Source organism: Eulemur rufifrons, chromosome 17, assembly GCF_041146395.1.
Source record: "Eulemur rufifrons isolate Redbay chromosome 17, OSU_ERuf_1, whole genome shotgun sequence".
Lineage (NCBI taxonomy): Eukaryota > Metazoa > Chordata > Mammalia > Primates > Lemuridae > Eulemur > Eulemur rufifrons.
The window spans coordinates 52,973,420-52,994,198 of NC_090999.1; the positions used below are offsets into that span (position 1 = coordinate 52,973,420).

General features: G+C 43.0%; 1 protein-coding gene across 2 annotated transcripts in view; it reads right to left on the reverse strand.

Moving 5' to 3' along the window:
* Positions 1–20,779, reverse strand: part of SERINC5 (serine incorporator 5) — a 92,726-nt gene that overhangs the window by 26,000 nt on the left and 45,947 nt on the right. For both annotated transcript variants that reach the window (XM_069492151.1, XM_069492152.1), the window contains exons 2-5: positions 20,561–20,728; positions 3,079–3,257; positions 2,529–2,611; positions 1,043–1,136 (exon numbers count right to left, since the gene is read on the reverse strand). In XM_069492151.1, the coding sequence (XP_069348252.1) occupies positions 1,043–1,136; positions 2,529–2,611; positions 3,079–3,257; positions 20,561–20,728 (524 nt within the window). The remainder of the gene's footprint in view (positions 1–1,042; positions 1,137–2,528; positions 2,612–3,078; positions 3,258–20,560; positions 20,729–20,779) is intronic.

Consider the following 20,779-nt stretch of genomic DNA (forward strand, 5'->3'; position numbering starts at 1 on the left):
TAGAGAATTTAGACAACGTGTTTTGTTCTGTCCAGGATAAAAATAAAATCCACATTCACATGGCACATTGATTTTTTTTCAAAATTCAGTATACAATAAAATATACAAAACAACAAAAGCTTTATTGAGTATAAGAGGCAGTTATTTTTGTTTATATAAGTAAAGAAAGTAAGGCAGAGAACAATTAAATGTTTTGTCCAGAATCAGAGAGAGTCAATCTGGACTTAGAACTTAAGGGCTAGATTCTTGTGTACTTGTCATTTCCTTAATGTGGCTTAGCAAGAAATAAAACTAGCTACTAATAGTTGGGTACTTCCCATTTAGTTTAGGATATGAATTCCAGTTTCAAGGCACTTAGAAAGAGTATATCTTTTTAAAAGGTAAGATGGTTTTCTAAGATAGCACAGCAGATCTTCCTAATGAAGGGGTCCTTCTTTCCCTCTGGGAAGCTGAGAAGAAACAAAAAATTTTTAAAAGGAAAGAACTATTCTATCTCATACTCTGCAGAAGATGAACTTCCAGCTCCAATGTATGGGTTTTTGTTTTTGTTTATTTTGTTTTTAACCTCATAACGATAGGAGCCTAAGATGAAGCCGAAACAAGTTTTCAGCCACCACAAAGCCCACAGAGCCAGGATGGACAGGTACCAGCAATGGGGCTGAGTGTGGCTAACTTATACCACTGGTTGACTGACAGCCCAAACAAGACGGGGTGGGCGGGTGGGGTCAAAAAACTGAGAAGAAAATAGGTGCAAGAAGGAAGGGTTAAAAAGGATAGAAGACATCCAACTGGGGCTAGCTTTGAGTAAAAAAAATAAATAAATAAAAATAAAAAAAAGGATAGGAGAAAGTATTGGAGAAGAGTAAATGAAGAGGTCCAAAAAACAGACGTAAAGAGAAAGTGCCAGCAAAAATTGTATTTGGTATAAACAGGCCACTAATTCCTGGCAGAGTAATTCAGAGCAGAGCCTTTATCAGCACTGTGGGCAGTTTCTCTGAGTCAATGAGTGAGTTCACTGGAAGCTTTCCACAAGGACACATACCAGTTCTTGTTCCACTTATGTGCAAACTCCACGAGCAGGAAGAGCTGGATGCCTATAAAGAGGAAGCCTCCAACGGCTCCCACATAGCGCCAGGCTGCAAAAGAACATCGAAACAGCAAAGAAGTGAACTTTCCATGTGATTAGCCCAAAAGAGAATAACTCCAGTAATTTTTTACTGAATGCTCATTGTACCTGTTAATGCATTTAATTCCCACACAGCCAAATCAAGTGGGTATTACTGTTATACTCACGTTACAGATGAGAAAAACTGAGAGTCTATGTAAATGGACAAAAATCGCATAGCCAGGAAAAGGCATAGCTGGGATTGGAACACAGGCAGTCTGGCTCCAGAGTATCCAAGCTTAACCTCCATGCTACAACTTCCAGATATCCTAACAGATGCAGTAATTAATAAAATCCACAATAATCCACAACTTAAAGGCAAAAACACATATTGCCAGAAAAATCAAAGGTTCTAATTTTATTGGGTTTAAAAAATCATCAACATCCAGGGAGGAAATGAGGCTCAGACTAGGGGGACAAGAACTGAGGTCTACTTCTGGCTCTGCCACAAGGGAGCTATAACCTTGGATGAACCATGTCACATGGGTGACAGCTTGTCTATGAAAATGAGCAGGATTAGAGGACTTCTAAGTCTCTACTTAGTCTAAATATACTATTCTAATACATAAAAATATCTCTATGGATAATTAAGAAACTAGTTAACAGTATTTTAGATAAAAGCAAGACTTGGATACAACATCATTAAGGAGTATACGGAAAAACTAGCTGGACCCTGATATGTAACTATTTGAGGGACTAACACAATCTAAATGTTTTTAATATTCTAACTAGGAAAATGAACCCATTTGAGTTGAAGAGTGGTTTCCACCACTGAAACTCAGGCTTTTGACCCCAGCTAATATGAAGGGCCCCCTGTTTCGGCTATGATTAAAGGCTTCATATTAACAAACTTTGGTAGGCTCTAGGAATAAGGAATATAATTCAATGTTTCATAGCTTCATGCTTTCCTTATCCCATTATAGCTGCAATAGATTTTTAGTTGCTAAAAAGCCCTATGCTGCCTGGATTGCTGGGTTTTCTGTACAGTGCTCAAAAAGAACAAAGTCTCCTGGGCTGGCAGGGTCATGCTAATATGCCAAACTGGTTTTCAAACAAATTTTAAGTGCTTCATTTTCCTTTCAGGCCAATAACCTTAAAATTAAAATTCTAATTCTTCAGCCAGCAGAATAACAAAGGTCCTCTTACATCTGCCTGGAAGGTGCCAAGAATGGGACAAGGACAAGGGGCCGAGCACAGGGAGTGTAGAGGATAGAGTGTGGGCAAGTGAGGCAGGAATTTTTTTTTTTAAGCCACGAAAATATCAGTAATGCAAAATACCAAAGGCACCCTGGACTAAGTCTTTAAACAATTTCACAAAATGAGTGAACAAAATAAACAAGTACCCAAAATACCCCATTAGTACCGTGCAGAAAGGTCTCCTGATCTGGAATGAAGAAAGCTCCAGAGCATAGGGCCCCCAAAAGCAGAAGTTTAAAGAACCAAAATCTGGAAGGGGGGAAAAAAAAAAAGAGGAAATGTATTTAAATGATACTCAAGGAAAGACATAAGACTTCTTAGAAGGTAAGCAGGTCAATCCCTGATTCTGCCATAGGCAATATGCTCTCCAAATGGAAGGGGAGCAATTAGGTGACTGAAGAATGCCTTTCCTATAATCCAACAGACTAGGTACAGCCTCTCATGGTGCAAGATACCATCTCACTGCAGGCGAGAAAATAACCTGGGGGGAGGTCTTGATACCTGTCTCCATTACATTTCTCCTCAGGTATCAGGTGTTACAAACAGGATTCTAGCTCTTTGGCAACTGTGTGGTGACAAGTTCCACCTTCTCTAAAATCAGTAATTTCAACTAGAGAAGAGCAGTTAAAGGATCTGCCGAGTAGAAGGGATCCCGGAATAGTGGACTGAACGTAACGGAAGGAGAAAGCTATCCCCACGAACACTGAGAGACTTACCCATTGTGAATATAAGCTCTACAACTTTTGCTGTTGTCAATTTTCAAGGTCAATAGACAGAAGATGAAGAAGAAACAGGCCATTCCAAAACAGACTCTGTACACTGCAGAATACCCCACCAGCTTCTCGCAGGTGTCTCCAGCTTTAATGCCTTTACACATATCTTCAAAAAAAGGAATCTGAGGAGAAAGAGTTTAGAAAAGTCATGTGTTAAAACTGGGTCAAAGGGAGGCTGGCCATGGAGTGTTCACTCAGCCTGCAACTCCAAGTCCTCTGTGGAAATGGATCATGTGTGCAAAGAAAAAGACTGAGGAGGAAAATCTACCCTCTAAAGACTTTTTCTTAATTTTCTCCGAATCTTCTGTAAAGATACAGTGCTCACAAAGTATCAGTCAGCCTTTACTTGCCCCAAATGATTTCTGAAATCTAGCAGCAGAATTTTCAAACATTACATTTGTAATATATGCGCATGATTTTCTTAAAGTGTGTAAATATATAGAATAAAAAATGAGAGACTTGCTTTACTATCACCCCTAAATGTCATTCCCCTCCTCTGAAGAGTTAACAATTTGGTGGTAGGGTATTTTTATTAATTCACATACATAAATGTGTATGTATACATATACACAACACACACACATTCACTTACATCGTACTGTATACGTCATAGTAGGTATATCCAAACGGCTTTTTAAAATAAGATTGTATGTAGTGTTCTGCAATGGTTTTTACCAATTAATAAGCCATGGAGATCTTTCCCTATTAATACACAAAACCCCACCTCATTCTTTTTAACCACTGTACAAGATTTTGCAGTAAGACTCAAAATTGATAACCTTTCCCACATTGATCTTATTATTTTTGTTCGGGCAGGGTTTTTGTTTTATTTTACTTTATATATTTGTTTTTTGCTATCACAAACACTGATTCAATAACCACGTTGTGCAACCTCATTGTACATGTGCCATTATTTACGTAGGACAGACTCCTGAGCTAAAAGTCGAATTAGTGGCTCAAGTAGTACAGGTTGAGTATCCCTGATCCGAAATGCTTGGGGCCAGAAGTGTTTCAGACTTGGGATTTTTTTTAGATTTTGGAATATTTGCATTATATTACTGGTGGAGCATCCCTAATCAGAATATCCAAAATCCGAAATGCTCCAGTGAGGATTTCCTTTGAGCATCGTGTCAGTGCTCAAAAATTTTAGAATTTTGGAACTTTCTGGATTTTAGATTTCAGATTAGGGATACTCAACCTATATCTACATTTTTAAATTTCAACAGGTAAAGTCAAATTGCATTTTCAAAGGCTGCACCAATTTACATCCCACCAATAATAACTGAGATTAGTCATTTTCCCAACCTGGGCATCCAATTTAAAGGCAAAAACCCAACATCCTGTTTTAATGTACACCTTTTTAATTACTAGTGAGGCCCAATATCTTTTCTTAAGTTTATGGCCATCTGCATTTTTCTCTAAATTGACTGCTAATTGGGTTTTTCCTTGATCCACTAGAGCTTTTTGTTTATTGGTCTTAATCTTCTAATAAATGTTGATAATAATGTCATAAAATAAGGATTTAGTCAGTGGTAAAAAAAAAAAAAAACTTGCTTCTTATCAACATCAAAGTTGAATACTTTTCAGAACAGAAAATAAGTTAAATCACAAATATTAATAGCTATTATTCACAAGAAAAAGATATCGCAGAGAAAAAAATGACACAAAACTAAAGGTAAAATTGAAATGTGATAATGAAGAGACTTTTTTAAGACTAGAAAAGATCTTAAAGAAACAATAATAACTGAGGCCATTAGGATTTCCATAACCAAATGTCAACCCAAGTAAGAGACTGGGGCAAGAATCTCAATCAATTAAGGTTTACTGAGCCAGAGGTTGAGGTTGTGCTCAGGAAAACATAAGTCACAGACTCGTCTGTGGCCGGTCCTCTGAGGGATGTTTCAGGAGGCTCAGTATTTATTCATTTCTTTAAAGAGAAGACATGCAGGAAAAGGGGGGTAGGCAGTGAGGCAAAAGGTTACAGTCTCGTGATTTTAATTAGAACCAAGTAAACCTAGTTATACATAAGATAAGGTAAACATTCCAAAAGGGAGTAAAGGAAGAGGTCATTATGCAGACATCTCAGGGTAAGTGGAGGAATGATTGATCTCATCTTGTCTTTGTTCTGCACCTGGGAAGATAAGCTTGTCACTGACATTGTCAATGTGAAATTTAATAAATTTTAATTCCTGGACAAGGAGTTGGGCTTAGGCTGCAGACCTAAAGATACAGTTGCTATGTCCTTGTTTATGGGAGGATACACTTCTTGAAAGGGTTAGGGGCCAGCGAAGAATTAACTTATGAGCAATTTGTGAGGGCAGTCATCCAGAGACGCATGAGGCCTTTTGCCTTTTGCAGGGCTCTGGCTAATGTATAGCACTTTGACACGAGGTTGGGAAGTAACAGCTATTTATTGGTTAAAAGGACAGCAGTGTCAGACTGAGTCTCTGACTCAATCTCCAGGCTTAATTTTCCCTTTGGCACAATGAGTTTGAATGGTCCTGAGATTTTTTATTTTCCTCCATGTAAGAAAAAAAGATTGCCATAAACAAAAGGAAGACTAAATATAATTAGAATTCAGCTTCCTCTAGTCATTACTACATCTGAATATGAAACATGTTTTTCCAAACATTCCCAACTAAGTGACTCAGGCAAAAATGCATCATTTCTGAGCCCCTATTAGTGGGGCTCCATTTTCACGAACAGATGTGAAAACTTTGTGAAGAAATGTCCAACATTTTGTTTTCAACAACCTCCTAAAACTGCAAAAAACTTTTTACATCAGAGCAAGATATAATGGCATATAGAGAGATGTTATTGCGCTGATTTGACTGGGCTGTCAAACTAACACATGTACCGGGTTGCCAGATAAAACACAGAATGTCTAGTTAAATTCAAATGTCAGATAAACAACAATTTTTTAGTATAAATGTTTCCCATATAATATTTGGGGGCCATAATTGGAGTGAATATCATATGGGACATACTTATACTAAAAAAATTATTCTTTGGCAGGAGATGAAACTCAAGACAAGGTACTGGGGCTCAGGACACACCACCCCAAAATATAGACTGTAGGAGACCAGAATAAACTATATTTTGGTATATTTTGAGTAGCTCTGAAAAGCTCTCCCTTTATATGAAAGAAATTTACATTTATAAAGGAATTTTACATTAGTAAAGTTCCTGTACCAGGAAAAGGGTTTCTCCCCAGGAGATAACTTTTATTACACTGAGAGACTTTATCTGCATAATAAGACAAACTTATTCCCCATACACTTCCTCCTGCCACTCTCCTACAACTTGGGTCAACACCCCCCCATGCCCCTCCCCAGGGGTCCCAAGCCTCTCTTCCTTTGGGTAGCTCAGGACGCTACATAAGCTTCAATCATCTCACATTTTGTGAGAAAGTTGAAAATGGTTTTCCTCTTATTAATCAGTCTTACATCAATTTAAGGAAGGTAAACCAGTGCAGGGAAACAGAAATTCTATAGGTAGAACTCACAGTTGGCAGGACTGGATGGATGGCAAGAATGAAGTGAAGGATGCGGGGAGGGTTCTTTTCTCTTTTCTTTTTAAGGCACTGCTTTTCGGGATGCAGGGGGAATACAGCAGGCAGGGGATAAGGAACAGGAGTTTAACACACAGAGTTCGGGACATCCTATGGCATCACTGTGGGGCATCCCAGTGAGATTGTCCGGTCTGGAAACTGCTTCAGACAGCAATCAGGGCTGGACACAGGGAGACAGTCAGCACCCACAGGCAGGAAGCGAGAAGTTGCTCAAGTGCTTTTGGAAGGAATCTGAATTTTTAGCTGTGTTTAATGTGAGTGAGCAACCAGCATGGTTCAAATCTTCAGGTATTGAATGGAGGAGACACACACAAAATGAACATCTCAGATATTCTAGCCCGAAACAAAAGTTAACCTGTATGAGTAGCACTGGTGACAAGGAGGTGACATTGCTTTAAATCTGTAAAAGCAATATTCATGAAGGAGAACCCACAAAACACCTCGTTCATTAGGGTTTTATTTCTATGGGATTTATTGCCTCTATAATAATCGTAGAATTCTTTTCTTCCTCTCTTCTGTCTTCTACTCTCAGCAACACCAATTCCTGAGCCCACCCCTCACCATAACACCGGACATTGTCACCTCTTTCATCTACACCAGTCCTTTTTCATCTTTAGACTCTTCTCTACCTTCCTGCCCCAAACCCACTTCGCTCCTTTTCTTCTCCTTCTAAAACCCATTTCAAAGAGGACGCTAACAGCAGCAGGCCTGAGCTTCTGGCCATCATCCCCAACAAATCCCCTCCCTTGTTTTCTCCAGGCCACCAGGAATGTGCCCAGGGCCCCTCAGCTCTTCAAAGGGTGAGTATGTGGCACTACAGGTTTCCTTTTCTTTTTTTCTTTTTTATGACCCAGAACATTCCCGCAAGTATGCGGCACTGCCGGTTTCATCAAAATAAAAGTAGGCAAACAGCCCCCCAGCTCCAAATACTAACCAAGACCTCCTTTATGCTCTGTGGGTGACTTAGCACTTTTAGCCTTCCATAGTAAGTGGTGAGTATTTTGGGCAAAGAACCTCCAAGTTGAACAAGCTGGCAGTATTTTAGCAAGGGAAATTTGCTCTGATTAAATATTTGCTGTTCCAAACTCCATCCCAGTTTTAGAAAAAGAAAACACACATCACATACAGAGTCCACACCACAGGGGGAAGGGGATGTGCCCGTTAAGGGTGTTTGTTACCTCTTAAGTCTGGCTCTGGGCATCCAAGGACACAGCACGTAAGCCGGGCTCACACACTGCGTCTGTGTTGTTTCTGTACAGACCTGAGAGCAAGGGGTTTCCTTCCAATCCTCAAAGCCACAAATTATCGAGCAAGAATAAATAGTTTACGCAGACCTTCAATCCTAACTCCACTGCTAGCTAACCTGGGCAAGTTACACACACACACACACACACACACACACACCCCCCCTGTGAGCCTCAACAGCCCCAACCTGTAAAATGAAATAGTGCCGCCACCCATCTCGTGCAGCTGCCCTGAGAATTACATCAGATAATCCTGTGACGTGCTTACCACAGTTGCTTACCCATAGCAGTCATTGGGTTAACTTGCTTAATTCTAAAGCGCTACCTACTATATAAAAGAAATTTTCAGGGGAGGGTCAGGCACATCACATGATCCACTGGCTGATATGTTCCGATGTAACCATGATGGGAAACTGAGCACCTTAGAACTCAGAAGATGCTCTACTCACTTTCCTAGAGGATACACTACAGATTAACTTTCAATAAGGTGAATCCTTCCCTGTGTTGGGGCTCAGAAAACACCCCAAAATGAAGGCCTCACAAGCAAAGGTTTTTCTCTGACCTTCTCCTGCCCTCCTGTCTCTCAGTCCCATTCTCCCCCAGGCTGGCCATAGCAACTAGAATCCCTTTTCCCCAAAGCCAGCCATAAAACCTATCATTCTAACTTTCCCCCTAGGCTTTCTGTGTAAAAACTGTCCATAAAGAAATTATCTGACCTACCTTGTTTGACTATAGGTCATAAGACCCCTATTGTAGAAGGGGTCCAGCCCCACACCTGGGAGGAAGGAATACTGCTCAGAGAGGCCAAGAAGAATCTAGACAGGCCCTGCTGGGTTTCCCCACTCAGTGCTAGTAGCATCAGATCATACCCTTTTTGTCCAATTATACTTCTACACGGCTGTCCACACTTTGCAAAACCTAACCATGAAAATGGACAATTTCCCCTGTATCTCTGGGTCTTCCTTCTGAAGGCTCCTGTGTATATACATTTAATAAATTTGTATGCCTCTTCTCCAAGTAACCTGCTTTGTGAGTTGATTTTTCAGTGAACCTGCAGAGGGCCAAGGAGAACTTGCCCCTCGGCCCCTACATCTGGTACATTTGTATAAGAACTAAGTTCTAAAACACAGCACTCAGCTGTCTTTCAGAGACCTAATCACAACCCAAAAGAAAGTACATCTGAACTCACAAATTAGGAAAACTATTTCCAAAACATGAATACATGTATTAGGCTCAAAAGATGGGAGCTAGAAGAAAATTCACATAATTCTGTCCACATAAGAGAGATGCCAGTGTGTCCTTCAAACAACTTCAATTTCAGGCAAATAAATATGAAGAATTAACAAAAGAGCTATAAAAAGGCCTCCAGGTCTAATTGGCCAAGGGGCCCAGATGCTGTAAACAGAGGAAAAATGTATAGGCTTTGGGGGTGGTTATCACAAAATGGAGAGCAAGAAGATGAGAGTTGTGGTTCTACAATATAGTATTCCTTGAGAAAGATGAGAAAATGCAACATTAGCAAAGCTAATTATTCTTACATTTCATCATGTCAAATTTCTAGAGCATTGAATGAAACCAAGCTTCAAAGAAAACTGGGCAGCTCGGCATGAGGGATGAACTAAGCTCATGAAAACCAGAAGAACTAGATCTGCAAGTTCTGTTCAGTATCCCTCGTTTCAAAATTAATTTCGGACAAGAAACTCTCAGTCTGTCTCTCCCTTCTCCAATATTCCCCTTATCTGCAAACTTCCCAGGAGAGTTTGGTTTTCTCCATGTGGTAATTCCAGGGTCTGTGACAGTGATGTCTGCCTGTTACTGACTAGGGGACACCGGTCACGAGGTGGGCAATAATAAAATCGGCTTCCATCTTCCTGAGACAGCCTCTGGGCAGCCAAGGCTCAGTAAGTGATTATCTTTGAGGCCCTTTTGGGGATCTGGGGCTATTTAAAAAACAGTAACAACAACCAGTACTCGCTTCTCTCTTGCGTGGGTATCGGAACATTTTTAAGAGAAAAGTCTACATCGTGTCATTAAAATCCAAAAGAGGAACTAAAATTCTACAGGGTCTGATTCTCTGTGACCCTTCCACCTCTCAAATCAAGACCTACTGGACTTTTGTTTTGAGTGGAAAATACGGTTATGGCCCTGCACAGAACACAGGGTCTATGCAGGGCACAGAACACAGCAGACAACGTGCCGCCCCGAGATGAACAAGGCTGACTGTACATAGAGATGTGAAATCTCTATAAGGAGAGGACTAAGTGCTGAAACAGGCAGATCTATTCTCACCACTTAGAGAAAATGCTAAGAGCCTAAGTGAGCCCCAAATCAGCTAGCTTTCTTCTTAAATGTGTGAGCTTGAAGTGCCGTGGTGACACTTGCAAAATCGTCTTCTGTATGTAATTTTTAAAAACCCTGTGAAATTAGACTTTGCATATGTATTCTTCATTCCACACAACACACTACATGATACACTCACACACATGTATCACAGGACAGGGTTTAATCGTCGTCCACTCTGTCATTCCCGTCTACTATGTGCAGGTATCATTCTAGGTTGGGGGATACAAGCAGTGACGGGAATAGGTTACAAGTCCATTCTAACGAGGAGCTAGCTTTCCAGTGAAATGCTGTGCACACAAACACATGCTCTATTTCATGGATATCTCAAGTACTTTCATCATTAATTTGGACTATTCATGATTTTTGCCTTAGGCAAGACATTAGAACCTAATATCTCCCAAAAGATAGGACTCCGCCATACCTTAACCTCAAGATTTGAGAGCCCCTACTTACCTGTTCCCCAATCCTAGTAGCAGGAACCAGTACAAGGCAGATGTTTAGGTTTCCGGCCCCAGCTTCTTTCCCATCTTACCTTAGACCTGGAATTGAGGGTCCCCAGCGGCCAGGGAACTGGGATGCCCAGACATTCATTTTCTCCATCCCCACTTCTTCCTGATCACCAAAACGCTCAGTTTGAATTGTTAAACAAAGTTTAAGGGGAGCCATTGGGACTAGCCTCCTGCTCCAGGGCCACAGTAGACCAGACCAACCCAGAATGGAGTCACTTGTGCTAAGTGCCACTGAACTTTGAAATGGGGCAGTTAAAAAAAAACAAAACAGGAGATTCTAATCAATGAGTCTGCATAATCAAATCCCCTCTGTTTTAACCTTTTGCTCTCTGTTTCTGTTTTTCTCAGCCCTTTCTGCCTATAAAGCCAACCTCTTCTGCTTAGCTAATTGGAACACTCATTCCATTTTATATTCTATAATCAGAAATAAAATCCAATTAGAGCTGGACACAGTGGCTCACAGCTATAATTCTAGCACTTTGGGAGGCCAACACTTTTTGAGATCAGCCTGAGTAAGAGTGAGACTCCATCTGTACAAAAAATAGAAAAGTTAGCCAGGCATAGTGGCATGTACCTGCAGTCCCAGCTACTTGGGAGGCTGTGGCAGGAGGATCGCTTGAGCCAAGGAGTTTGAGGTTGCAGTGAACTATGATAATGCCACTGCACTCTAGCCAGGGCGACAGAGCGAGACCCTGTCTCCACACACACACACACACACATCCAATCAGATCTTTCAACCACATTTGATATAATTTTGCCTTTTGACAGGATACATAAAAAGACTAATTTTTTTTACCTGTAAAAGATTTACTGTTTATTCCAAAATGCCACACAGAATAACACACAGAAACCATTAAATATGTCATACTAAATTTATCACCACATTATTCTTGCCTAGCCTACCCAGTATGTGGTCCACATTGCCCAATCAGTTAGTTATCTGCAACTTAAGCAAGAACTCTGGTACTCTCAGCACGAAGTTTAGGCCACTTAAGTTTCCTTATTAGAGAGAAGAGAGAATGACTGCATAGAACACATAAAACCACAGAAGGTCCAACACAGGAGTCAGCTAACAACAGGCCGAGGGTCAGGCCCCGCTCGCCTCCTGTTTATGTAAGTGAAGTTTTACTGGAACACAGCCACACTCGTTTGCTAGCATGTTGTCTTGGCTGCTTTACAGGACGGTGGCAGAGCTTAGAGTTGCCACAGGGACCACAGTGCCTACAGGATGTACAGTGGCTCTTTGTAGCTACCCCTGCACCACTAGAACAGCTGAGGAGTGCAGCTGAACTGTTAACTGTAAAGTGCAAATTAACATTTCAAAGGCAAGTGACAACTGGTGATAACTTACTCTCAGATCAAAAGTCAAAGGAGCAGCTCATTGGCCTGTCTTCTGGGGGTCCCCAAACCCTGACACCCTCCACTCCTGCCTTCTCCCTTAGACTCCTCCCCTTCTCCAGAGCTGTCCTCAAATGGAACTTGGGCTTTAAGTGAATCAAGCTGTACATCTCCCATATGTCATTTTTCGAGCATCATATTAACTGCCTTAATTTATCCACCCGCAGAAAGTTTTTTGAGTGGGAGGGGAGGGGACGGGATGGGAGTGGGAGAGAACATGTCCATGAGCTTCCAGTGCTCAAATGTGTGGCTTAGAAGCCCTCATAGCTCCGACAGTAAAGCACTCACATCTGTCACACAGACACAGCCTGTGGAGCCAAAGATAAAACCCACACTGATGAAAGCCAGCATACTGAAAGATAATTTTAGACTTATTTGAAGACTGTAGAGACAGTCTCCCTGGAATTTTAAAACCACGCCCCCAAAATACCCAACCCCTTGTGATGATGCTGACCCTGCCAAATAGGGCGACACACTCTATTCCCTCTCACAAACCTCCCACTCACCTCAGCTCTCAGCTGCCAGAGGAGGAGGGGAGAAAGCATTCCTGAGTTACCACGTGACCCTGAAGGCCACCAGAGGGACAGCTGAGCGGCCACCACTGCCCCACATTTGCTAATGGAGTTCACATATTTTTAGCTTGCAAGCACACACGGTCTAGTGTTGGAGGCTCCTTCTATACACACTCACCAAACTGTCCTCTTTGTCCCCTACCTGAGGAGACAAAGTTCTCTAGGAACAACTGTGTGCTATTCATTCAGATCCCCGGCACCTCCCAGAGTGCCCCGCACCTACAGTTAAATGAATGAATTATGGGATTTTAAAAACTTTTTAAAGAATTAACTCAGATTACAGTTTAATCAAGTAACAGGATCACCCTATTAAACCCTGTGACAAGTATCAAGATTCAACTACTCACAATATTTGTGCATTGTTTGCTGGTCCCATCATCTGGAGGCTACTTTATCTTAGTTTATTCTGCATTGTACCATTTGTCTGTTTCCTCTGGTCCCATTTCTAAAATGACCAACAAAGTTTGTTCCCACTGTAAGCTCTTGTCCCTTCTGTTTATCTACAGGGTCCTCCAAGGCCCTGTCTGTGGACAGTTGCTTAACAGATGCTTTTGATGACTACAGAGAAAAGCGTTAGGAAAACTCTCATTCTCACATCTCCCTCCCACAGCCAGACCAATCGTAAAAGAGATCCAGCTAACATCTGTGTCCCCAAAAGCTTCCGGGTAATGGATCCTTACAGTCCAAGGACAGTAAGTATTGTTTCTTGTTTTCTGGCTCCTGGCAAGCTCATTATTACTGGACAAGGATCAAACCTCTTTGTCCTTGGTTCAGGCTCAAAAAGACTCTCAGCAGGATATCCATTAGTTCAAACTGCTGCCTCCAGTACAAAGGGTTTCCCACCCCCATCCCACATTCACTTGCTGGGGGAGGATGAGACAGGCGAGGGATGGGAGGATGCAGGCACTCGGGCTTTCCCCCACATGTTGTTATGTCTGCATGGCATTTAGACCGAAGGCAACATTGGAGACATGTGTTTCCAGAGTCACCCACCCTAACTTGAAGGGGAGGGAACCCAGAGGATCTAAGAGGTAAAACCGCATCACCTGCTCCGCAAAGGCAAACTCTGGTGGGCCATGGTGAGAATCTTCCCTCCGTGTTCTCTAACGGCCTAAAGGTTTGACAGCCCCAACCCATTTTAACCCCAAACACTTACTCCTGGACACACTTGACACATATAAGGTACAACAAACAGCACCATAAACTCAGCTGCTGTTCAGAAAGAGAACTTTTGAAAAGCATTCCATCTTAGCTGGATTTAAAACAAAACAAAACAAAAAAAACACTCCAGAATCAAAGAACTAGGTCAGCAATATCTTACCGTTAATCCAACGCTTGTTCTAACATATAAACACAAGGAGACAGCTAAGCACATACAGTTCTACTCGGGCTTCAGTGTGCCTGTAACAACCCTGGTGCTGGGTCTCAGGTCCACCAAGGTCTCAACATTCAACCAGTAAATGCCAAGAGCCCGAGCCAAACTTCCCAGCTTCAGCACGAATACCTGTCATTCCATGCTTGGACAAACTACACAGCGTTTTGAATCAAAGTGGAATATTTTAAAAAGATGGTTATACCAAACATAACCTGAAGGCAGGTTCTATTTTACATGCAAAGCCACTGAATAAATAAATACTAGGTTTGTGGCTACCCCTATTTTCTGTTTCAGACTAACAGTCCCTCCTGGAGCTTTACAACAGGCAGGAAGCGGGTGGGGCAGATAAGCTAAAATCACTGTTGAGGGAGGCCCCACGTGGTGCTGTTTCCAGAAGGAATACGTCTCCCTCACCACTAGGCAGCTAGGAGTCAGGAGGAAGGATACACTTGCTAAAAGGCTTTCACTGTGACTTCTGTGAGTATCTGACCAACAAGCAAACCTAGAGGCACAAGCAAGCACTGGCCAGGTGACCCGCAGTCCTGGACTCTAATCCCAGGTCTACCTAGTGTCTCAGCCCTGGACAAGCCACTTCACCTCCTGGGTCACTTTGTCTCACCTGTCAAATGACAGGTTGGTTAAGATTACCACTTAGCACTTTAACACTTATAAAAAAATCTAACCATTTATTCAAATTATATTCTATGCAATATACCCATGTAACAAAATTATACTTGTACCCCATACATTTATACAAATAAAAATTTTTTAAAAACCGAATTATACCCTAAAAAAGATCATTATTTTCTCCACATGACACTTAACACCACATGATATTTGCTGTCTCTTCATAAGGCAGAACATTTATCACAAATGTGAACTGCATCTTTCTTTCCACTCATCTTTTTCACTAGCTGCTTTAACTAGGAGGCTTGTTTCATGGATTTTTGGATCCCTGGAACTAGCACAAGGAGGGCTTCCCACAAACAACACTAACTATTATGCCTTCATATTCCTCTTAATTCTTCAGGTTAAAAATAGGAAATAAAGTAGCTCATCTACCAAATTTCAAAATCTCAAACATATTGGATCAAAGAGCTCTCTGTCAATCCTAGGATCCACTCAAGTACTGTAACATGTCACAGTGAACTGACTACAAGACGTACTTGTGCACAGCCTTCTGAAATCTAAGTTGTTTTTAAGGAGAATAGCTTCTTTATTCATCTATAGTCACTACACTGTGGTGACCCCAGAATTTGGAAATAGGCTACCATTTGGGAGACATATCATACAAGTGGCAAACAGCATCCTCAGCTCAGGCGGCCAAAGGAATACTTCTCTGGAGAAAGAAGTCAGAGGGAAGCCGGGGACATTCAGGAACTATCCAAGTTCAAATAAGGTGAACACAATACATAACATCAAGGAACCTGGCATAGCTGAATCTTGACTGCCTAGAATGCAGAGTAGGAACCTAAGAATTTGATGACCCGTCTGGGGGAAAGTATGTGGTCGGCACTGGATCTAGAACCGGGGCATGGAGGGAGAAAGAATCTATCAGTGTTGCCAGCACTGTCCTGAGTGCACAGTGCCCTTACTAGGGAAGGGACACAGAGGAGTAATCAAAGCCAGAAAGGAATGAGCTGTCCCGGGGAGAGCAGCGGGCAGTGTTTAAGGCACAGGCAAAGAAGAGATGACCACCCCACCCACACTGGGGTGGCTAAGATAAAAAAGATACACAGTAAGCGTTGGCAAGGGTAAGGAGAAATCTGAACCTTAATACATTAATTCATCCTGAATGTCCCACATTACTGGTGGGAATGGCGCAGTATGGCACTTCCCAAAAAGGTTAAAGAGTTACTATATAATCCAGCAATTCCACTCCTAGGTATAAACACAAAAGAAACGGAAACATGTGTCCATACGAAAACTAGTACATGAATATCCATAGCAGCATTATTTATATCATTAATACCCCAAAGGTACAAATAACCCAAATGTCCATCAACTGATAAATGGATAAAATATGATATATTCATACAATGGAACGCTATTCAGCCTTATAAAGGAATGAAGTACATATGCTACAACATGAGTGAACTTTGAAAACATGCTAAGTGAAAGAAGACAGGCACAAAAGGCTATACATTATACAGTTCCATTTATATGCAATGTCTAAAATAGGCAAATCCATCGAGACACAAAGGGGCTGGGGGACTTGGTGGGGGTGGGGAACGGAGTGAGACATGGAATGAAGACAGATCTAAGATGTTTCCAGTTGAGAACATTTAAGACTCTTCCTACCCTAGCCTGGCACACTGAGCTCTCAGGGAAGAAAGCCTGGGGCTGCATAGGTCACCTGTCCTTCCTTCTCCCCCAGGCAACAGGAACCTTCCTTTTTCCTTCTTCCCCAAGTGGCCAAACCTGAATCTGCTTCAAATGTAGAAGTAACATCTTAACTTAGCAGTGCAGGTCAGGAGGCTTTACCCTCACCCACTTTTTTACCTTTCGCGTTCTGTGTTCCAAAAGTGATTTTTAGCGCAGTGGTGCACATCTGTAGTACCAGCTACTTGGGAGGTTGAGACGGGAGGATCCTTTGAGCCCAGGAGTTCAAGGCCAGCCTGGGCAACAGAGGGAGACAGCCCCTTCTCATCTCATTCATTCATAAATAAAATGGGTTTTTAATCCCCCGGGCGTCAACTCTCTCTTAAGTTTGTACCTGCTAAAATTACATGGTTAATGACAAGAATGACCTGCAAAAAAAAACGGCTCCCATGTTTTGTGATGGGAAAAATGCTCCAAGAGAAGGCAGAAATCATGCCCCATTCAGCCACACAGTTGAGCTTTCTCTGAGCCGAAGTTCTCCTTGGAAAGAGGAGTTTCCCTAGAGAAAGGAAGCAGGATGAAGACTGGCCCAGCATCCCCCTGCAGGTCCCTCTCACTCTAACACGGGCCACGTCCTGAAACCAAGGCAAAAGCTGAAAATAACTGCAAAGGGAGCTGCCCTCGTGCTCGGAAGCCACATTCCAGAGGCCGGCGTGACTCTGACAGAATGCCGGGTGGGAGGCGGGTACACTCCTGTCAGGGCCGTTACAGGCACACAGTTCTTTCTCCTCTTCCAGTCACGTTCTCCAGCACTTCCACTGGCCAACAGAGAGGGGGCGAGGACACTGGCAGAAGCCCAGTGTGTGTCCCCACAAGGGGACCTTTCAACGCCGACCACAGCACCGCCTGAGGATGAGGTCAGCCTCTATTCTATAGGCCAAGAAACAAGCTGACTTTGTGGCCAGATGGCCGGCCCCTGTGAGGCCCTAAAGAAGGAAAAGGATTGGTTTTCCCCACAGGGACCTCATTCCCTAGGCAGGAAGCCCAGCCAAGCCATTTTTAAATAGGTACATTGAGGGGACAGGCATAGAAACATTTACAAGAGCCTCTGTGAGGCATCAGGGTTGCCCCCGCCCTCCCCATGCTCTCTGACCTAAATCGCCTGTACCGCTGGGCTCACCTCCCTAAGTCCCTTCCCCTGTATCCATAACGACAGCCCCCTGTTCAACAATCTAGCATGGCTTCCCGTTCACCATAAGACCATGTTCCAACACCTCACCTTAGCACCAAAATCCCTGCAAGATTGGTCACCCACCCCCCGCTCCTCTCTGTCCTTCTACATGTGTCTTGTCCTTGCTCTTTCTCCTCCTCTCCGGTTACACAGCCTAAAAGCTAAAAACACATTCTGTCTGAGTTCAAATCCTAATGCCACCATTAAATAGGTGGAGACCTTGGGCAACACACTTAAAAAACTCAGGGCTTCAGTTTTCCCATCTGTTGAGCAGGGATAATGACATTACCTATTGTTCAGGTGAGTACAGTGGTGGTGAAGAGAGAAGATCCAGGTAAAATGGTCAGAACAGAACCTGACACGTAGTATCACCCAGTAATACTTATCATTACTCATGCAAGTCACTTCCATGAAGCCTTCCCTGGCAACACCAGTCAACATCTTCTGTTTCTCAAATGTCCTATGAACAGTTAGAAAGCACAGACACTGGCAGGATTTGTTAGGGACCGTTTCATGTGGCAGGTTACTTGGATGGTAGTTGGGTGTTAATATTACCATTAAGAAATTCACGTCCTAAAACCCATACCTATGGCTCCCAAATTATCTCTACCTCCACTGACAATGTTTCTGCTTAGTCCACCACTAAGAGATACTATATATTTGTGTGGTTACAGATTTTTGTCTCTTGGAGCCAAGGCTTAATTCTGCCAAGACTAAAAACTTCTCCAGAGTAGGGATCATCCCATAGACGTCTGGTGCACACTCAAGAGTTCCCACCGCAGTACCACCAATGCTTGCTGAATTTAAAAAGAGAACGTTATGTTACATGAAAAACAAAAGTAGTACAGGGGAGATTAGGCCAACCCTCAGAATAAGAGCCAAAACCTACACTTTTGGTATTCCTACTCCCAAACTTCTTGCCACAAACACAGATCAAACCGTGGAGGAAGGAAGGGAGTGGACGGCAAACATGCCAAGACACAGTGAAACACAGTTTAGGCCAATGAGGCAGCCTCAGTTCTTGGCCTTCTTGCCTCCAAACTCCCACAGTACTTCATGATCCTCTCACAGGGCAGTTATTAATTTCCACCTTGTTTTAGGCCTTACAAGACTTCATACCTTCTGTTCTGAACTATAAGCTCCATTTCTCACAAGTTTGAATGCCCTATAGCTCCCAATACAGCGCCTTACTATGTAGAGATCCAATGTCTAAAGCATCAATGGAGAATCTAAATTTCACAAGGCTTGGTTTTCTGTTTTTTGTGGGTTTCTTTGCGGGGTTGAGATAGGGTCTCGCTCTGTCACCTGGGCTAGAGTGCAGTGGGGTCATCATAGCTCACTATAACCTCAAACTCCTGGGTTCAAGCGATCCTCCTGCCTCAGCCCCTGAGTAGCTGGGACTACAAGCGCACACCACCACACCTGGCTAATTTTTCTATTCTTTGTAGAGGTGGGGTCTCACTATAGTGCTCAGGCTGATCTCAAACTCCTGGGTTCAAGCCATCCTCTTCCCTTGGCCGCACAAAGCACTGGGGTTACAGGCCACCACACCTGGCTTGAATTTCACAAGTTTTAAGAGTAGTTTCCACTATATCTAAGACCATACAATCATGATTATAAAAGCATTGCCCAACAGAAAGCTTCAAAGGGCCTGCTTTACTAATGAGTAAGAATATACGAAGTGCTTTTAAGAAAATGGTTGTTCTGAAGCAGTAGAGTGTATTTAAAAGAGTCTTAGTTTCACCCTAGGTTGGGGAGAACACTTCCTGTGAAGAGCTGCTCTCGGTAATGTCAACTCCTTGGCGGAGAGGACTCCATTAGAGCCCGCTCCTGGCTTCCCTCCACCTCACTTGTTTGGCCAGGAAGATGCAGGGCTGAGTGGTAAGTTTGCAAGGGAAATGTGGCCAGCTAGCCTTTCCTCTCCCTCCTTCCCCAGGATGTCAGCACCTGCTGCTCTCCCCGGCAAACCGTGCCCTTGCAAAGCAAGTCTGCCCCGTCCTGGTGCTGACGGTGCCCTGTTGGGCCAGTCTGACTCATTTGGGGGTTCAGTAGAAGGAAGCCCATCTACCTGCAGATATGAACCACATCATCACACATTAGTTTTACAAGGAATAAGGGTGATGTTTGACAACTACCTGCTGACACTTTAATCTTTTTTGTCAATTAGTTCAGAACCCGGGAGGGGAAGAATGGTGTTATTTTATTGGGTTCCCTCAAAAACCCCACCACATCCCCCTGCAATCTGGCTGGTTAAGAGGCCTGCGATGAGAAGAAAAGGGAAATTCCAGAAAAGGTCCCACATGTGTCTCCATCAACATCATACGCCAGGCCCACTTCTGCATACACTGCCTACGAAATAGCTGGAAATCCATCCCTCACCCCTGGAGACACCACCCACCCTGCAAGTCATCTGTCCAGAAAGGTAAAAATGCCCCAGAGCCCACTCCCCATCATTTGTGGGAGTATCTAGGCTTTATCCTACTTCCTATAGAGGCCAAATTAAGTGTTTATAATAGCTGCTACTTGAAATCCCGGCAGCCATCCTTATGACAAGGGAAAAAGACAGACGTCTACAAGAAAAGATTGTACATTTCATCAGGAATGGCTATAAACAATGCTAAGACAATACAAACATCCTCTGCCAAAAGCGTCAGAGTGCATCTATCCTACTACTTAAGATCAAACCATGGAAGTGTTTGCCTACTTGGCCAGGAAGCACGGAACGGACTTCAGGAAGGTTCCCAGAGAACAAGCATGCCCCCAACCACACTGGGATGGGTGGGTCTGTCCTCGAAATCACGTGTTTCCCAGCTGCCCTCGTCAATCAGAAAAAGGAAGAGCTGGAAAGAGACAAACTTACGTGCTCTTTCATCTCGTTGGCCACAGTTTTTGACATCATGATGCAGCAGAGGATGACGACCAGGATGAAGTAGAGGGCGTACATGCAGCGGGTGCTCCGGGACTGTCGGATCTTGGGGCAGCAGTCGCAGCAGAGGGAGCAGCCTGCAGACCCACAGCAGCAGGCCAGCTGTTAACAGGAAAGGAACACAGCGCATCCTCTCAGAGCGTGATACTGTGA